The sequence below is a fragment of the Oryx dammah genome, unplaced genomic scaffold (assembly GCF_014754425.2).
Source record: "Oryx dammah isolate SB20612 unplaced genomic scaffold, SCBI_Odam_1.1 HiC_scaffold_15, whole genome shotgun sequence".
Classification (NCBI taxonomy): domain Eukaryota; kingdom Metazoa; phylum Chordata; class Mammalia; order Artiodactyla; family Bovidae; genus Oryx; species Oryx dammah.
In genome coordinates, this window is record NW_024070199.1 from 23,146,713 (window position 1) to 23,166,434 (window position 19,722).

At 39.5% G+C, this 19,722-nt stretch overlaps 1 protein-coding gene across 3 annotated transcripts in view; it reads right to left on the reverse strand.

Moving 5' to 3' along the window:
• Positions 1–19,722, reverse strand: part of NELL1 (neural EGFL like 1) — a 1,021,326-nt gene that overhangs the window by 747,489 nt on the left and 254,115 nt on the right. For all 3 annotated transcript variants that reach the window (XM_040255650.1, XM_040255649.1, XM_040255651.1), the window contains exons 6-9: positions 17,478–17,550; positions 16,782–16,864; positions 6,180–6,314; positions 2,139–2,241 (exon numbers count right to left, since the gene is read on the reverse strand). In XM_040255650.1, the coding sequence (XP_040111584.1) occupies positions 2,139–2,241; positions 6,180–6,314; positions 16,782–16,864; positions 17,478–17,550 (394 nt within the window). The remainder of the gene's footprint in view (positions 1–2,138; positions 2,242–6,179; positions 6,315–16,781; positions 16,865–17,477; positions 17,551–19,722) is intronic.

Consider the following 19,722-nt stretch of genomic DNA (forward strand, 5'->3'; position numbering starts at 1 on the left):
GAAGCCAGATTCTCTACTGTCCAAGTCACCAGATTTTGAAAGTGTCAGTCTCTTCGTCCAGTAATTCTACTTTACAGAATTCAAAGAAACATGAAATACAAAAATGTGGCCTCACAAAAAAACATATTATTGAATAGTGATTTATAATAATGAAAAGCAGGAAACAATCTAGTTATCCAACAATTGGGGAACAATTAAGTTATGCAACAACCAAACAGTAGAACACTATGAAGCTCTTTAAAGTTAAGTTGACACAGTTTTTAAAAGCATAAAAATATACTTAAGTGATAATAGCAAATCAATACAGTAGGTCAAAATTATCTATACAATAAGAACTCAACTGTCCACAAAATGAAAGTTTTTAAAAAATGAGATCCACTATGATTTCAAGTGTTTGTTTTCAAGTGGTGGCATTATGGGTAATTTTCCATCTTTATCTTTACCCTTCTCTGTGATTTCACATTTACAATGACACAGAACAGCTGAAAAGACTCACCTATGCCCATGTCCAAATAACATCTGCCAAGAGACAGCACTTACAGATCCATGGATCTCAAGGTAATAGATTAAAAATGCATCATTTTTAAACAGATCCCAAATAGTTTCTCAACTTATTCCTCTGCTATTATATAGAATACATCAAGATAGAAAAATAATCTATACATATTATTCTAAAAACTATCTTTCCATCATGGAATCAAACTATAATCTCAACATCTGGGCCCTTGATCTATACATGACTTCCAAAAGTTCTTGGAATAAAAACAAGAAAGTTTCTTTTAGATTAACTTGGAGTAAGCACTCCAGAGTAGTGGATGTACCATATCAACTATAAAAAGAAGACATTTTTCAAAGTTCCTTTTGAAAGAATATAAAAAAAGATTGGGCTGGTACAACCAGACCGGCTATCTGCATTCCAACTGTCATATTAGGGGACATGCTGTTCTTGACAAAAAGTTAGTGCTTTGAAGATCTAGTAATGATGGTGTTTTCTGGCAGAGAAATGATTTTGAAAATTATCCATCAGATGGCACATTTATAACTTAAACTTTCCTTTTTCAGTGAAGAGCTTATGGCCTGATAAAAAGACTAAAGGCTCTGTAGTCAGACAGAATTTGCTTTATATTTCACCTCTGTCACTTACTAGCCTTGCAAACTTGATAAGTTATCTTTCCTAAACTTCCTATAAATAGTGATAATAACAATCCCCCCACCCAAATATTCCAGTGAGGACTCAATAAACTAATAGAATCAAACCACTTAACATAGTAACTGACACATACCATACCAATAATTCTAAATGACAGCTTTAACTTTTCATGCTTATCTCAGTGTTCATTTCACCATTTCATTTGAAATACTGTCCTCTGTAATACAGAGGGAAAAGGATTTTTAAATCATCGCATAATTTGGACAAGCCAATTTTGAAAGAAATTGTCCTAAAATTTTAACTGAAGTTCAATCTTGAAATTCCTAAGAAATGCCATTTAATAATAGGAAACCTGACTAAAATCTTGGATAGCCAAAACACAGAGCGTGGGCCTTACCTTGATCAATCAAAATGAGTGGACCTGGGGCTTCCTCGGTGGTGCAATGCAGGGGACAGGGGTTCGATCCCTGGTCTGGGAAGATTCCATAGGCTGCAGAGTAACTAAGCCTGTGTGCCTCAACTACTGAGGACCACGTACCAAGAGCTTGCACCCCACAACGAGAGAAGCCACTTTGACTCGAGAAAGCCCACACACAGGAATGAGAACCCAACACAGCCATGAATAAATGTTTAAGAAACAAAAAAAATGAGGAGACCAAAGCATGTGGAGCCTTGGAGGCGTGACTTCACAGATGACTCTGCCCACCCCCAGCTGTTTGATCCTGGGCAACTGACTTAATCCTTGTCAATGCCAGTTCCCTGTACAAAAGAATGGAAAGAATGGTAACTAAGGTTGATGTGAGGATTAAGGAAAAAAAAATATATATATATATATATATATAGCCTATGTAAAGTGTCTGCTCATCACAAGTAATCAATTGCTAGTATTGATATTTCATCAATGTTGCTCAGTTGGGGGTCTGAAAAAAAGGGGAATAAATCAATCTCGAAGCACTGCGGGCTACCATGACCCTCAGTCAGTACTTACGGCGGCAGACCTTACAGCACTGGCCGGCAATGTGCACGGGGAGGGAGTCTGGAGAGCAGTTGAGGGGGGGACAGGACATCCTTCGGCATTCCACAGCCCCGCTCTGCGGAAGGAAAGTCAGGAAAGGCATCTCAGCAGAGCTGACCTCAGCAGGACAAAGCTCACATTCCATCCCAGAAACTTCACCAGGAAAACGGAAGTAGTGCGAGGAGTTCCTGAGGCTTCCCAGACGGCTCTAGTGCTAAAGAACCCTCCTGACAAAGCAAGAGGCCTAAGAGATGCAGCTTCAATCCTTGTCAGGAAGATCTCCTGGAGAAAGGCATGGCAATCCCTCTACAAATAATTTTCTCCAGCCCATATGAAACCATGCCATCTCAATTACTTTTCTGGTATACATCACCAGCTTCATTCTGCCCATCAGACTAAACAGATTAGGCAGAAAACAAAGCCTATTTTTACAAGAAGATAAGTAACATCTTTTGCAGACCCTGAAATCACTGTTGAAGTACTAACAATCATTTTGTATTTTTGCAGACAAACAATGGCATTCTTTAGGCACTTATCAAATAATTTCAGCTTGATGGGGTTTACATACTAATGTGGGGTGAGGGTGGGGGTTCTTTAATTCTCCAAAACAGATCAAATAATAGATACCATTAATACAAATAATGGATAATCTGAGAGTCAGGGGGTCCTGCAATTCTCTAAAATAGATAATGGACACCTTGTAAAATACAATGAAGACACCTAGAAACTAATTAACCTCCTTTTAAAATGTATTCTAGCAGAGAAAAGCTGTGACTCAAGTGAGCCACTCAGTTCAGTTCAGTTCAGTTGCTCAGTCGTGTCCAACTCTTTGCGACCCCATGAATCGCAGCACGCCAGGCCTCCCTGTCCATCAACAATTCCTGGAGTTTACTCAAAAGCATGTCCATTGAGTCCAACCATCATCTCAGAGGATGAGATGATTGGATGCATTAACCATCCAACCATCTCATCCGAGGTCGTCCCCTTCTCCTCCTGCCTTCAAGCATTCCCAGCATCAGGGTCTTTTCCAAGGAGTCAGTTCTTCACATCAGGTGGCCAAAGTATTGGAGTTTAAGTTTCAGCATCATTCCTTCCAATGTATATTCAGGACTGATTTCCTTCAGGATGGACTGGTTGGATCTCCTTGCAGTCCAACAAACTCTCAAAAGTCTTCTCCAACACCACAGTTCAAAAGCTTCAATTCTTCAGTGCCCCTGGTGGCTCAGAGGTTAAAGCATCTGCCTGCAATGCAGGAGACCTGGGTTTGATCCCTGGGTTGGGAAGATCCCCTGGAGAAGGAAATGGCAACCCACTCCAGTATTCTTGCCTAGAGAATCCCATGGACAGAGGAGCCTGGCGGGCTACAGTCCACGGGGTCACAAAGAGTTGGACACAACTGAGCGACTTCACTTTCACAGCTTTCTTTATGGTCCAACTCTCACATCCATATATGACTACTGTAAAAACAATAGTCTTGACTAGATGGACCTTTGCTGGCAAAGTAATGTCTCTGCTTTATAATATGCTGTCAATGCTGGTCATAACTTTTCTTCCAAGGAGTAAGGGTCTTTTAATTTCATGGCTGCAGCCACCATCTGCAGTGATTTTGGAACCCCAAAAAATAAAGTCAGCCACTGTTTCCCCATCTGTTTGCCATGAAGTGATGGGACCAGATGCCATGATCTTCGTTTTCTGAATGTTGAGCTTTAAGCCAACTTTTTCACTCTTTCACTTTCATCAAGAGGCTCTTTACTTCTTCTTCACTTTCTGCCATAAGGGTGGTGTCATCTGCATATCTGAGGTTATTGATATTTCTCCTGGCAATCTTTATTCCAGCTTGTGCTTCTTCCAGCCCAGCATTTCTCATGATGTACTCTGAAAATAAGTTAAATAAGCAGGCTGACAATATATAGCCTTGATGTACTCCTTTCCCCAATTTGGAACCAGTCTGCTGTTACATGTCCAGTTCTAACTGTTGCTTTCTGACCTGCATCAAGATATCTCAAGAGGCAGGTCAGGTGGTCTGGTATTCCCATCTCTTGAAGAATTTTCCACAGTTTGTTGTGATCCACACAGTCAAAGGCTTTGGCATAGTCAATAAAGCAGAAATAGATGTTTTTCTGGAACTCTCTTGCTTTCTCCATGATCCAGCAGATGTTGGCAATTTGATCTCTGGTTCCTCTGCCTTTCCTAAATACAGCTTGAATATCTGGAAGTTCTCAGTTCATGTACTGTTGAAGCCTGGCTTGGAGAATTTTGAGCATTACTTTACTAGCATGTGAGATGAGTGCAATTGTGTGGTAGTTTGAGCATTCTTTGGCATTGCCTTTCTTTGGGATTGGAATGAAAACTGACCTTTTCCAGTCCTGTGGCCACTGCGGAGTTTTCCAAATTTGCTGGCATATTGAGTGCAGCACTTTGACAGCATCATCTTTCAGGATTTGAAACAGCTCAACTGGAATTCCATCACCTCCACCAGCTTTGTTTGTAGTGATGCTTCCTAAGGCCCACTTGACTTGGCATTCTAGGATGTCAGGCTCTAAGTTAGTGATAACACCATTGTGATTATCTGGGTTGTGAAGATCTTTTCTGTATAGTTCTTCCATGTATTCTTGCCACCTCTTCTTAATATCTTCTGCTTCTGTTAGGTCCCTACCATTTCTGTCCTTTATTGTACCCAGCTTTGCATGAAATGTTCCCTTGGTATCTCTAATTTTCTTGACGAGATCTCTAGTCTTTCCCATTCTGTTGTTTTCCTCTATTTCTTTGCATTGATCACTGAGGAAGGCTTTCTTATCTCTCCTTGCTATTCTTTGGGACTCTGCATTCAAATGGGTATATCTTTCCTTTTCTGCTTTGCTTTTCACTTCTCTTATTTTCACAGCCATTGTAAGGCCTCCTCAAACAACCATTTTGCTTTTTTGCATTTCCTTTTCTTGGGGATGGTCTTGATCCCTGTCTCCTGTACAATGTCACGAACCTCCATCCATAGTTCTTCAGGCACTCTGTCTATCAGATCTAATCCCTTGAATCTATTTGTCACTTCCACTGTATAGTTGTAAGGGATTTGATTTAGATCATACCTGAATGGTCTAGTGGTTTTCTCTACTTTCTTCAATTTAAGCCTGAATTTGGCAATCAGGAGTTCATTATCTGATCCAAAGTCAGCTCCTGGTCTTGTTTTTGCTGACTATGTATAGCTTCTCCATCTTTGGCTGCAAAGAATATAATCAAGCTGATTTCAGTGATGACCATCTGGTGATGTCCATGTGTAGAGTCTTCTCGTGTTGTTGGAAGAGGCTATTTGCTATGACCAGTGCATTCTATTGGCAAAATTCTATTACCCTTTCCCCTGCTTCATTCTGTACTCCAAGGCCAAATTTGCCTGTTACACCAGGTATCTCTTGACTTTGTACTTTTGCATTCCAATCCTCTATGATGAAAAGGACATCATTTTGGGGTGTTAGTTCTAGAAGGTCTTGTAGGTCTTTACAGAACTGTTCAGCTTCAGCTTCTTCAGCTTTACTAGTCAGGGCACAGACTTGGACTACTGTGATATTGAATGGTTTGCCTTGGAAACGAGCAGAGATCATTCTGTCATTTTTGAGACTGCATCCGAGTATTGTATTTTGGACTCTTGTTGACTATGATGGCAACTCCATTTCTTCTAAGGGATTCTTGCCCACAGTAGTAGATATAATGGTCATCTGAGTTAAATTCACCCACTAGGTAGTTTAAAAACCAAAGGCATTCCTTCCCCCTCTGAAATTCTGATCTCCAAACACTAAGATTCTTAATGTTAGATCATGTTATTAGAGTGAGTTTGCTTTCCCTTGACAAGTAGTTGTTATAATGACACTACAACTTACCTTTACAATTGCTGCTATTAGTAAATAGGCACTTAGTAAAAAGGTAGTACATTGTAAGTTGGCTTTATAAAGAAACAGGTTACACAATAATCAGCAGAATTGCCCTCTTTAAACTGTTAGCCTATTTATGTACAAAGAGGCTTACTTTGCATGTGCAGTTCCTGCAATGATCACCGTCGACCCAGGAGTCTTGGTCTCTATAGAGCAGTCCACTCACTTGACAGGTCTTCTCACAGTGACAGTTTTCCAATTGACTAAGTCTTGTTTCTGCATAGTTCAGCTGCAAGCAAGAGTTGCTACATGTAATTTCTATCATTCAACTGTGTTGTCCTAACAAAGCTAATCGTAACAAGAAAAAATAAATCCAAGCAGGAGGGGGTAGGGGGGAAATGCTCAAAGCAGTTCACTGATTCTCAGCCAGATCTGTTTTGGGGGGGTTTGAAGGTTTTTCTTTCTTTCTTTCTTTTTTTAATTTCACACAAGGTAGAATCATTCTAAATTGAAGACATATTGGCTCCTGTGGTCTAATGAGCACCAAATGAGACATTAAACTATCTCAGGGACCTCATGGGTGTTTATCAACACATGCTTTCAGCTCAAGCTCACAAGAAACCACTTGTAATGAATGTGTTCAAGGACTCGTTTCAGTGTTTACAGGTGATCTAATCAGCAACTCTGAAGCACTTACATTTATCTCCTACTATCCCGTCCCTGTTCTTCACTAACTAACCAAAGCATCATGGTTCACAAGCTGAGACATCACTGCTTTTTCTTTTATGAAAAATGTTGGGGAGCTGGAGCCAGAAAAGGGGTGAGTCAGAGGCAGATCTGATTTCTCCCCAGTTCAGGATTCTCCACACAGAATGCCCCAGGAATCCACTTTGGCATTCAGACAAGGTCAAGAGAGGCAAACAAATCCCCAGGTGAGATGAGGATTTTGAAAAATAACCTTTTTCCTTTTTCTAGCTCACTCAACTGCTCCCATTAACCATCTCTGATTTGAAAGGGTTTTATAACGTTTGAATGATGTCACAAATAATCCCTTCAAGGGATCATCCAGCCTCTCTTTGCACACCTAACAGTGATAAAACATTCATTACCTTCCAAAAGAGGCTACTTCTCTTGGCTAGCTCAAGATGTCTCAAATGTGTTACTGGCTTGAGCTGTGCAGTTTCTCTCCCTTTTTCCTATTAGATCTAGTTTTGCCTTGTAGCTGGTGCTGAGCAAGTCTAATCCCTCTACAAACATTTGAGGTTTCTTCAATGCCTGCCCCTAACCACATTTGGTCCCACCAGATTCCCCTAATAACTCCTCATGATATGGTTCCAAACTTCTCTCCTGGCCATTTTCCATGTATGTGACTCCAAGTTGCCTTCTAAAATATGGTACAAAAGGCCCGAAATCTGGTATGATCTCTCTGTTGTCACATCCTTACTTACACTAAGGTGTAACTCAGCTGCATAGCAACCTCACTCTTCTTCTTACACAAAGATCACCAAGAACAAATACCACTTTCTAAAAATTTATCAGTTTCTTTTCCTTCTCAATCATATTTATATTATATATCCCTGTCTTGAGTATTTTCCCATACAGGAGATCACGTCAATTCTTGATCCAAACTAAGACTATTTCAGAGTGATATTTTAGTTACAATAGTTGAACCTGGCTAACTGCAACTTCTACCATCTTTCTATGTTTTCAGTGGTCCTGTCTACACATGCTCCTCTCACTCATAACAGCACTATTTTCTGGAAATAAAATCCACGTGTAATTCCAACCTTAGTTTTTATCACTTATTCAATCCTCTTCCTCTACACTTTTAAAATTTCTCAAGAAAAATTGTTCCTTGTCTTCCTGTCATGGGTAGTACCAAGAGGAAGGACAAAGATGAAAAAGGATCCTAAACAAACCACATGCAGTATAATCAACCCTGAAAAAACTGAGGTGACTATGCCTGAAATATTAGCTTCCTAGGACACCTCTACTGTACAGGATCTTCCAAAAATTCAAGTCACATTTAAATCTTCAGCCTAGTCATGGAGCTTCCAGAAATGACGATAATTAAGTTATTTGGGAATTCTTTACAAAACACAGATAATATAGACTTCCAAAAGTCTGGTGACGCCAAGTGACCAAAACCGTATATTGGTAAGAGATAATAAGAAGGGGGGCTTCCCTTGTGGCTCAGCTGGTATAGAATCTGCCTGCAATGCAGGAGACCTGGGTTCAATCCCTGGGTTGGGAAGAACCCCTGGAGTGGGAAAGGCTAACCACTCCAGTGTTCTGGCCTAGAGAATTCCATGGACTGTATAGTCCATGGGGTCACATAGAATCGGACATGACTGAGCAACTTTCATGAATAAGAAGGGAGTGGTGATGCAGCACGTGTTATCTTGACCGCATTTCTATCACCTCAGCAGTTCCTGCATAAGGCAGTGATAGTCCTATGACCTCAGAATGAACAAGAGCTGAACTAGAAGGGAATCTTTCCCAAAAGTGGTTCTGCATGAAGAATCCATGAGAGGAAACCACCCGTCTTACTCTGAAACTCTGGAACAACTCTAGGAACTGTATCACTCTGAGAAGAGAACTTCTCAAGGACAAGTCCAAAAGGCAATTCTGTATCTATCCCAGTTTCCCTAAAATCCAGGAGCTTGCCTAAAGGCAATATTGTCAATTTCCAGTACTACCCACTGAAGCTGAGCTATGCTCACCTCCAAAACTCAATTCCAAGGAAGAGCTTCAGTTTTAATACAGTGGAAGCTATTCCTATGGCTGGTTTTGTTTCCCTTCTGAGCTTTCTTCATTTTTAATATACTTAGCCTTCTCTAAAAACAATGAAAAGCCCTAATCTCTGTAATAATAAGAATGCATCAGACAGACTTTCAAAGACAAAGGAACACAGTAAAGCAAAAAGCTAATTTTTCAAAGGCACTTAATATGTAATCTTGCCTTCCTTTTCCCCCTGCTAAATCCTGAAGCAACAATAAAGGAAAAAAATAACTCTGAATCCAAAAAAAAAAAAAAAAAAAAGAATTACATTTTCTGTCACTGGCATTAACATGCTGAATTTCTACAAATTCATTTTCAAAAGCTATTTCTACACTACCTGCCATTTTCTCAAGGAATGCCTGCAGATCCAAAATAGATATGGTATCAAATGTGCGTCTCTTTTCTGTTTTACCTTTGTTCAAGCATTTATCTAAGCAAATATGGAGTGAATCATTTATTCTTAATTCTACACATTCAAAGACAGGCAGCAGAGGCCTTTTTCACAGTAAGAGGTCAATGAATGAAACTAGGTACATTAGTCATGCAATAGATTGGTTTTTTTCCCTTTCCTTTGAAATATTATTTATTTGGCATTTGCTATATGAAAGGTAAAAAAAGAGATCTATTGTATTAAACCTTTAAACTTAACCGAAAAATCACTATTGAGCTCGTGGAAACAATGAAAATCTCAAAAATTAAATATGTTACAAGCTGAAATGCCACCCCAAGTGCTGCTTGATTTCCATAAGTAGATTTGTCAAAGATTTAGACAGAGGTAATCAAGAAATTACCCATCTTCAGCATCTTTTCTTCCTGAGCTTGAAGGGAGAATGGGATTACAGCACAGGTGGGTGGCAAGATCAGGACACAGCCTGACCCAATCACTGTGTACCTAGCTTAGCAGGTGTGTGGTTCTGTGTCAAGACTGCCTGGGACAATGATACGTTAGTGGATTAGTGGTCTCTAGTGGATTACTTAGGGGAGGTGTCAGGGGAGGTGTTAGGGAAGGTACTTTGTTGCACCTTTCCCCCCTTGTAAAGGTATGGCTTTGCCAGACTGTAGGGATTCTTCCCCTGGAGAAGGAAATGGCAACCCACTCCAGAATTCTTGCCTAGAGAATCCCATGGACAGTGGAGCCTGGTGGGCTACAGTCCACAGGGTCACGAAGAGTCAGACACAACTGAGCAACTCACACACACAGGGATTCCTTAAGAGGGCTCTTCTGTACACCGACTCCTGTTACCTGAAACTACATGTGAGCTGCTTCCCTGATCTGTCGTTTCACACATTTTCAATCATCGCTACTTTGAAAGGAGAAATGAAACAGCAAGCCTGCCTAGGTGCGCCCGGGGGAAACTGCAGCTGGAAATGAGATGGCTGACTCATTCCAGGCTGCAAACATTGGAAGAAGTGATAAAAATGAGATTCAACATCAAATGAATCTCACTCCAAAGCCCATCTGTATCTCGACCAAGATCTGTATGACTAATGCCTATTTTAATCATCAGTTCAGTTCAGTCACTAGTCGTGTCTGACTCTTTGTGACCCCATGAATCGCAGCATGCCAGGCCTCCCTGTCCATCACCAACTCCCAGAGGTCACCCAAACTCATGTCCATCGAGTTGGTGATGCCATCCAGCCATCTCATCCTCTGTCGTCTCCTTCTCCTTCTGCCCGCAATTCCTCCCAGCATCAGGGTCTTTTCTAATGAGTCAACTCTTCGCATGAGGTGGCCAAAGTATTGGAGTTTCAGCTTCAACATCATTCCTTCCAATGAACACCCAGGATCTCCTTTAGGATGGACTGGCCAGATCTCCTTGCAGTCCAAGGGACTCTCAAGAGTCTTCTCCAACACCACAGTTTAAAAGCATCAATTCTTCGGTGCTCACCTTTCTTCACAGTCCAATTCTCACATCCACTGGAAAAACCATAACCTTGACTTGATGGACCTTTGATGGCAAAGTAATGTCTCTGCTTTTTAATATGCTATCTAGGTTGTTCATAACTTTCCATACCAGGAGTAAAGGTCTTTTGATTTCTTGGCTGCAGTCACCATCTGCAGTGATTTTGGAGCCCAAAAAAATAAAGTCTGACACTGTTTCCACTGTTTCCCCACCTATTTCCCATGAAATGATGGGACCAGATGCCGTGATCTTAGTTTTCTGAATGTTGAGCTTTAAGCCAACTTTTTCACTCTCCTCTTTCACTTTCATCAAGAGGCTCTTCAGTTCTTCTTCACTTTCTGCCATAAGGGTGATGTCGTCTGCATATCTGATCTTATTGATATCTTATTGATATTTCTCCCGACAATCTTGATTCCAGCTTGTGCTTCTTCCAGCCCAGCATTTCTCATGAGGTACTCTGCATATAAGGTAAATAATCAGGGTGACAATATACAGCCGTGATGTACTCCTTTTCCTATTTGGAACCAGTCTGTTGTTACATGCCCGGTTCTAACTGTTGCTTTCTGACCTACATCCAGATATCTCAAGAGGCAGGTCAGGTGGTCTGGTATTCCCATCTCTTGAAGAATTTTCCACAGTTGATTGTGATCCACACAGTCAAAGGCTTTGGCATAGTCAATAAAGCAGAAATAGATGTTTTTCTGGAACTCTCTTGCTTTTTCCATGATCCAGTGGATGTTGGCAATTTGATCTCTGGTTCCTTTGCCTTTTCTAAAACCAGCTTGAACATCTGGAAGTTCACAGTTCATGTATTGCTGAAGCCTGGCTTGGAGAATTTTGAGCATTACTTTTCTAGCGTGTGAGATGAGTGCAATTGTGCAGTACTTTGAACATTCTTTGGCATTGCCTTTCTTTGGGATTGGAATGAAAACTGACCTTTTCCAGTCCTGTGGCCACTGGTGAGTTTTCCAAATTTGCTGGCACATTGAGTGCAGTACTTCCACAGCATCATCTTTCAGGATTTGAAATAGCTCAACTGGAATTCCATCACCTCCACTAGCTTTGTTCATAGTGATGCTTTCTAAGGCCCACTTGACTTCACATTCCAGGATGTCTGGCTCTAGGTGAGTGATCACACTATCGTGATTATCTGGGTCATGAAGATCTTTCTTGTATTGTTCTTCTGTGTATTCTTGCCACCTCTTCTTAATATCTTCTGCTTCTGTTAGGTCCATACCCTTTCTGTCATTTATCGAGCCCATCTTTGCATGAAATGTTCCCTTGGTATCTCTAATTTTCTTGAACAGATCTCTAGTCTTTCCCATTTTGTTGTTTTCCTCTATTTCTTTGCATTGATTGCTGAGGAAGGCTTTCTTATCTCTCCTTGCTATTCTTTGGAACTCTTCATTCAGATGTTTATATCTTTCCTTTTCACTTCTCTTCTTTTCACAGCTATTTGTAAGGCCTCCTCAGACAGCCATTGGAGATGGTCTTGATCCCTGTCTCCTGTACAATGTCATGAACCTCCGTCCATAGTTTATCAGGCACTCTATTAGATCCAGCCCCTTAAATCTATTTCTCACTTCCACTGTATAATCATAAGGGATTTGATTTAGGTCATACCTGAATGGTCTAGTGGTCTTCCCTACTTTCTTCAATTTAAGTTTGAATTGGGCAATCAGGAGTTCATGATCTGAGCCACAGTCAGTTCCCAGTCTTGTTTTTGCTGACTGTATAGAGCTTCTCCATCTTTGGCTGCAAAGTATATAATCAAGCTGATTTCGGTGTTGACCATCTGGTGATGTCCATGTGCAGAGTCTTCTCTTGTGTTGCTGGAAGAAGGTGTGTGCTATGACCAATGTGTTTTCTTGGCAAAACTCTGATTTTAATCATAGCTGCTGGGCAACTCAAACCAAATCTCTAATCCTATTAGCTAAATCTTGGCTCATTTAACCAAAGGCAAAGTCCAAATACAGATGAATTTAGTGCCCTTTTAGTTTCCTTTGTGCCCAAGAATCCTACTTGTCTTCTGATTTGGCTTATCACCCCAGAGTTCTTCTCTTTCACTCTGCTTCCAGCAAGATGGCAGACTAGGCACCTTGAAAGACTTTCCTACTTGAACCAACTAAAATGCTGGATAAAATACACAAATCAAAGCTTAAAAAAAAAATCATCACAGGAGCCGATACAAAAGGAAGAAAGCCACAGTGGCCAAAACAGACTCACAGCCAGGGATCCGGGGAGGTGAGTGAGCACCAAGCCTTCATGATGCCAGCCAAAACATGCGGCCTTTGGGCCCCCACCTTGATGGTTGCAGAGGAGGCCAGGGAGACAGATAACAGGGCCTGCCCAAGACGCGATGCCTTAAAGGAAACTCCTACATCAAAGTGGGGCCTCAAAGGGCACTCAGCTTCAGAGTGAACGAAAAAGAAACAAAGCTTGTACAGGCACAGAAGGAAGACCATCCAATTCAGACTGTGGTCCTGGCTAGAGAGAAATATCTTCCTTGAGAAGTCTTAAGGAATTCTTTGCTGAGAATTCACCTGCCTGATCCCAGGTTTGCAGTCTAATTCTGAGTCATCCCCATGATCTGAAAAACCTTAAAGAGGTCATGCAATAGAAGTTGCCCTTGAGTGGTCCTGGCAGAAGCACACACAATGTGAACCCAGAACTCAGAAAATTGCCACATATACCTAAGGACAACAAGTGGCTATAGCCAGATGGGTGAGATCAGAGGCCTTATTCTTACCTTATCTTCCTCCTTCAAAAGCTACTACAAGCTCTATGCTCACCTTTCACTCCCAACAGATGCCATCTGAACACACACTCCTCTTTTTCTCTCCTCTTGCATGCCCGTGCTTCTTCTCACTATTATTGCCATCCTCTTACTGGCAGCATCTTTCTCTCTTTCTCCATCAGTCATTCCTCCTTTATATCTTTTGATTCTCTTTCTAATCCTTTCTCCTCCAACCATAAACTTTCTCAGTCATGTTCCAACTTTCAGAATCTAAGTTTCAATTCTAGCTTTGCCATTCACTTTTCTTGGGAAAACTTACACAACCTTCTTGGAACTCCATCTTCTCCTGGATGGATAGTGGGCTAATAAACCTGACTCAGGATTGCTGTAAGGATTAAAGAGAGGGAATCTAAAAATTTAAGCATTGTAACTAACACATAGTAAATGTTCAATAAATATTACCTACTATCTTTCCAGCTTATTCCAGATCAGGGGTTGAACAAACTAAAGCCCACGGATCAAATCTGGCCCACCACTTATTTTTATATGGCCTGTGAGCTGAGAATGATTTTTATATTTTTCAGTGATTATATTTTTTAATTGAAGTATGGTTGATATGTAAGATATTATAAGTTACAGGTGTATAATATAGTAACTGACAGTTTTTAAAGGTTTATACTCCATTTGTACCATATTGACTATATGCTCCTTGCTATATAATAAGCTACCATGATATACTGTACAATAGTTTGTACGTCTTAATTCACTATCCCTATATTGTTCCTCCAGCCCTCCCCACTAGAAATCGCAATTTTGTTCTCTGAGTCTGCTTCTTTTTTGTTATATTCACTAGTTTGTTGTATTTTTTAGATTCCACATATAAATGATATCTAATAGCATTTGTCTTTCACTTATTTATTTCACTTAGTATAATGCCCTCCAAGTCCATTGCTGTGAATGGCACAATTTCACTCTTTTTTATGGCTGAGTAGTATTCCATTGTGTGTGTGCATGTCACCTGAGGCTGAGTGGCATCTTTCTTGGTCCAAAAATTTGGTAACAAGCCACAATATAATATGTATACGTACCACATCCTCCTTATCCATTCATCTGTTGATGGACACAGGGTTGCTTACATAACTTGGCAATTCTAAATAAAACTGCTATGAACGCTGGAGTGCATGTATCTTTTTGAATTAGTATTTTAATTTTCTTTGTACCCAGGGATGGAATTGCTGGGTCATAAGGTAGTTCTACATTTAGTTTTTTGAGAAACCTCCATACCATCTTTCACAGTGGCTGCCTCAATTTATACTTCCACCAGTAGTTTACAAAGTTTCTACTGTAAATGAAAACAATTCAACAAAGTATTATAACAGTTTACATAGTTTCCCTTTACTATGGAGAAAACAGTAGCATCTGCTACTTGCGTTCTTTTTGAAGATAGCCAATCTGACAGGTGTGAGGTAATGTCTCATTGTGTGGTTTTGGTTTGCATTTCCCTGATGATTAGCAATGTTGAGTATCTTCATGTTATACTGATCAATTTCATTCACGTGAAATAAATATATACATCATGTTCTCAATTTTGCTTCTTGATCTACAAAAACTAAAATTTACTAACCGACCCTTTACAAGAAAAGTTTGCCAGCTCCCCAGATTATCATGGGTTCCAAATTTTGCAGAGAAAATTGAAGTCCTCAGTTTTCTAATTATAATTCTATTCACAGTTTGAAAGAAATAGACTTATAAATCTTCCACAGGGCCGGGGGGTGTTTCGAAGGTGGATTACACCATTTTCTGCTTGTAATCGCCCACAATTAAATATCTTCTGCCTCACAAATGCCCATTTTACATAATAATGTTTTGAGGACAGAGCTCAATGTGGCTGCTAGATAATGTACAGCTAAAAAGACAAAAATGACATTCCTGCAACAAAAAAGAGTGAGAACAAAAAGAGCCCATCGACTCCAGGATATGGAGAACCACAGTCACCTGACGCTGAGTGGCATGTTTCTTGGTCCAAAAATTTGGTAGCAAGCTAAAATATAATTAACAGTATTGAGATCAAGCTGCTCCAGACAATATGAAATAATAGCTTCTACACGCCACAAGCTGGGAAGGCAAATAATTGCCTGCGTTTCACACTTCCACTATACTCCGAAGCGAAAACCTCTCGTTTCTCAGTTTTAGTTTCTCCCTTTACGAAAGTGCTCTTTCTCTCCTTTGCAGACAAAAATAAAAGACTTGCCCAAAAAAAACCTAGTTTCAAACAGAAAGACTGTCTTCAGCAGCACAATCTTTGAGTCCAAAATACAGCCCTACCTCCCAAACACTGACCTACCCCACCAATCTTTCCCTCGTACTATGGCTGATGGCAGGAGCCGTCACAGCTCCAGGTGGATTAGGATTGATGTACCATTTTCACTGCTATTAAAAGTCTTCCTCTTGCAGAGTATAATGTCTCTTAGGCCCAACCTAATTCTTTCTTTGCCCTAGGCCGGAACTCAGGTCCATGACGGATTGGTATCACAACAACAGCACTAGCCACGTTTTCTATTTATTCAGCACCTTTCTTCACAAGGCTCAGCGCTTTTCATTATCAATCTAAATTTTATGAATATATATTATTAAAGCCCCTAATTATCTACATTTCTGGCTCTGCCACTCAATATGACATCTGTGAGGGTAGAAATGACTTCATCACTGTCTCCTCTATACCTAACACAGTGTCAAGCAAAGAGTAAATCCTCAAAAGATGCTTGTCAAGTGGATGATGGAGAAGATGGAGAGAGAGAGAAGTAGAAGACTGCAGTTGTTAAAAGCAAACTTGCCTCCTCAACTATTTGAACTCAGGACCACTTTTTAAATGAATTATGTATTAGAAATGTGATATAATGCCTTCCTGTGACAGTAATCTGTTCCTAACAACAGTGATTTTGCCCTTTCTGATTACTGGCAATTATTCTTGCATCCAGAATGCATTAGCTTATAAGCAGCAGTGACTTTGACCACATATTAGCTCGCAGTGTTACTAGTTTAATAGCCAATGGGAAAATTCCTTTTCCACTCCCAGAGAGGCTACAGTGATACATATTGCCTCTTTCTTCCAAACATTTTTCAAGTAAACATTTTGATACAGCTGAATAGCATCAAAGACGTAAATGGTTGTGTTTACTATAGGTTGTCCTATTTCAAGAAAGAGTAAGCCATTTTTATGGTAACATATTGCAGATGCCAAAGCTAAAAATGTTTTCATTATAGCAAATCACTCTGAGTTCCAGATAGGATGAACAAAAAAATGAAACATCACAAGTGAAGTTTAGATACCTACTTTTGCAGTCATCTTGGCCAAAAGCTCTTGTAAATCCATTATTCCTTGCACCAGGCTTAAGAAATCACTGCAAGTTGGGCAAGCTCAATAAAGAAAACATAAAATAAATGTTGATACTGTGCTAACAGAAGAAAATATATTTTTCAACCATAGTTGTTTGGTTATGTAGAAGGGTTTTCACTTTTCTGGTTAAGTTTGACTTCAAAATTGGAGTGAATTCACACGGATTCTAGATCTTTCCCTTTCATTAATAAAAATGAAATGAACTGAAAGGAAAGGCAGTATGTTTTAAACTGTAAAACATTTTAAAATTTAAATTAAGCTCATTTTTATCAGCCCTAAAGAACTGTGAATTATCACAGAAACAGCAAAAGTAAACTAGCTAATTCAAGAAGTTCTAAAAATAGTTTCTATACATGCATTTAGATAGTTATATCAAGCATAACTTTCTGTATCAATCTACAGACTAAAAACTGCTCATGTTAACTTTTCTTATCTTCAAATTTTAATTCTATGAATAATACATAAACTTCTTAAAAATTCAAAGACAGAACTATTTAGGATACATAAGATCTCTCACTAATCCCACCACCTCATAAGTCAACATGAATATGTATATCTCCTTCCTGACAGCTTCTCTCATATTATCAACAAGTTATATTACATAATTCTGAAATGCTTTAAGTTGCTACTTACTGCGATTCAGGTTTGGACACTGTGTTATATATCCATTTGGCATGAAGACGATTTTCCCATCTTGGATAATTCCCTTGATAAAAGAAGAGAGAGGTGGCAATCACTATTACACGCATCAGTTCAGATGGCCCCTGTCACATGCTCTCTGCAGAGAAGATTTTTTTATTTAACACGACTGATAACCTCATTCAGAAGCTGAGTTGGCCAACTGACCTAGTCCAACTCATGCTCTTCCAGAAATCTCAAAATGTCCATTCATCTTGAGAAAGCTATAATTACTTACTACTGATTTATGCTAATCATATCATAGAACTAAGGATCCATCAGTCAATGTTTTTAAACTATCCCTCTAAAAAGGCACTGATGCAATAAAAATTCTCCTCAATGCCCTAGTCGTCTTAAAATATTATATAGTGCTGATTTCCAGGATTATCTTAGATGGAGGAAAGCGACAATAGGAACATATTAGACTAAAATGCTCTACTGATTCATTTTATCAAGGAAATAATATTAGACTTGGGGAAAAATAAGAACCTTGCTCTCAGCTAATTGAATAATATGGGTCTTCGCCGGTGAGTCTTAAGATTTGTTTAACATCTCACTGTGGATGAAAGGAGGTCTTTTAATTTTGCAATATGTCTAGAAGAACAGCCCTAATTTAAGAAAGTCATTGGGGCTGTCATCTCTCAATGAAAATATTGACATAGCTTTTGGATTTTTCATGTTGAATTTCAAGATTTTGTTTCTAGGGTATTTTTTTCCCTGAGTTGATGGAAGAGATATTACAGAACAGATGGAACATGTAGAAGCTAGTTCAGTACACTCAGCTTAATCTACAAATAAAATATAGGCTTATGATAGTGTGGCAAGTCTTTCAGAGGGAGTAAAGTTTAACATTTATGTGCTTATCCTCTGAAGAGCAAAAGGTAATCAGCAAATGCTATTTCTGCTTATTATTTCAAGATAAAATATTCATTGGAAATGTTAATAGCAGGGTCAAAAGGCCTCTTCCTCAAAACTAGGTACCTTTATTAATCTCTTCCTCTTTGAGGATGATGCAGTGATTACCAGAGCAGACAGCCTCACCATGGGAAGGAGGTCCCTGCCACAGTTCTTCAAAATGAATTTGCCATGTCTTGCAAGGGAATTACAGGGAGTAATTAATGGAGCACAATCTAAGTCAATCAGCTTCTTCCTGGCACAATGTTGCACAGTTTTTCAAAGCAAATTATCTCCTTTAAGAGGCCAGGGCACCTTTCAAGCATGTTTGAGAATCTGAGAAAAGCATGGGATGGGCAGTCAATGGTTTATCTGTAGCTAACTAGGTTTACTTAGGAAGTCAACCACCTTCTCTGAGCCTCAGCCGCTTGATCTAGAGAAAAAGAAGTGCTGTATGCAAAAGCTGCAGAACCTTCCGGCACTTAAGTGCTGGGTCAATGAAATCTTTGTCCAAACTGAAATGGTCACAATTTAGATCTGTGTGCTTTTGCTAACTTTCAAGATAAAAGAAAAAAAATCCGTCAAGAGTAAACAAAGCTATAGATTTCCATCAAAGAACAGACCATCAGAGAGATATAATATCACATTAGAAAATATCTGTCTAATGAGGCTAAACATGATGAAGTTAGAGTGACTATCTAGGGCTGCCTAGGATTTAGAGATTTGGGTGCTAAAACTGAGACTGCCAGGCAAAACAGGACAGTTGATCACCCTGAGTGATGCAAAAGGAGAGAAAATATTATATTAGGAAAGGGCTGGGTCTATTATCTGCTGGTCAGAAGAGGCTAAATCATTCTTATTTTTATTAGCCATGAAAAAGACCCTTGGAAACCTAGACTATATTTCTCATGGTATTATCTTTGCCAAAAGAAATGGAAAATCCATTTGAAAGGATATCCCTTTTGCTTATCCTGTAGCAATGTATATTAGACACAGCAGTATTCTTTTTTGGCTTTTTTTTTTAAATTTTTATTTGTCACATAGTTGCTTTACAATGTTGTGTTATTTTCTGCTGTATAGCAAAGTGGCCCTTTTAATGACTGACTGATTTTGTCATTTTAAAATTACTAATTGTCTCTCCCACACTTTCTTCTTCCTGCATCCTGCCTCACTTCTCTTTCTACTTTTAATCTCTAGCACACACATGTGTGTTACACAGATCATTAGATGAAGGTCAATGGTGTTGACCTGAACAAAAATGGAAATAAGAACGGATTCTTGATCCCCATCAGCACAAAACCTCAAG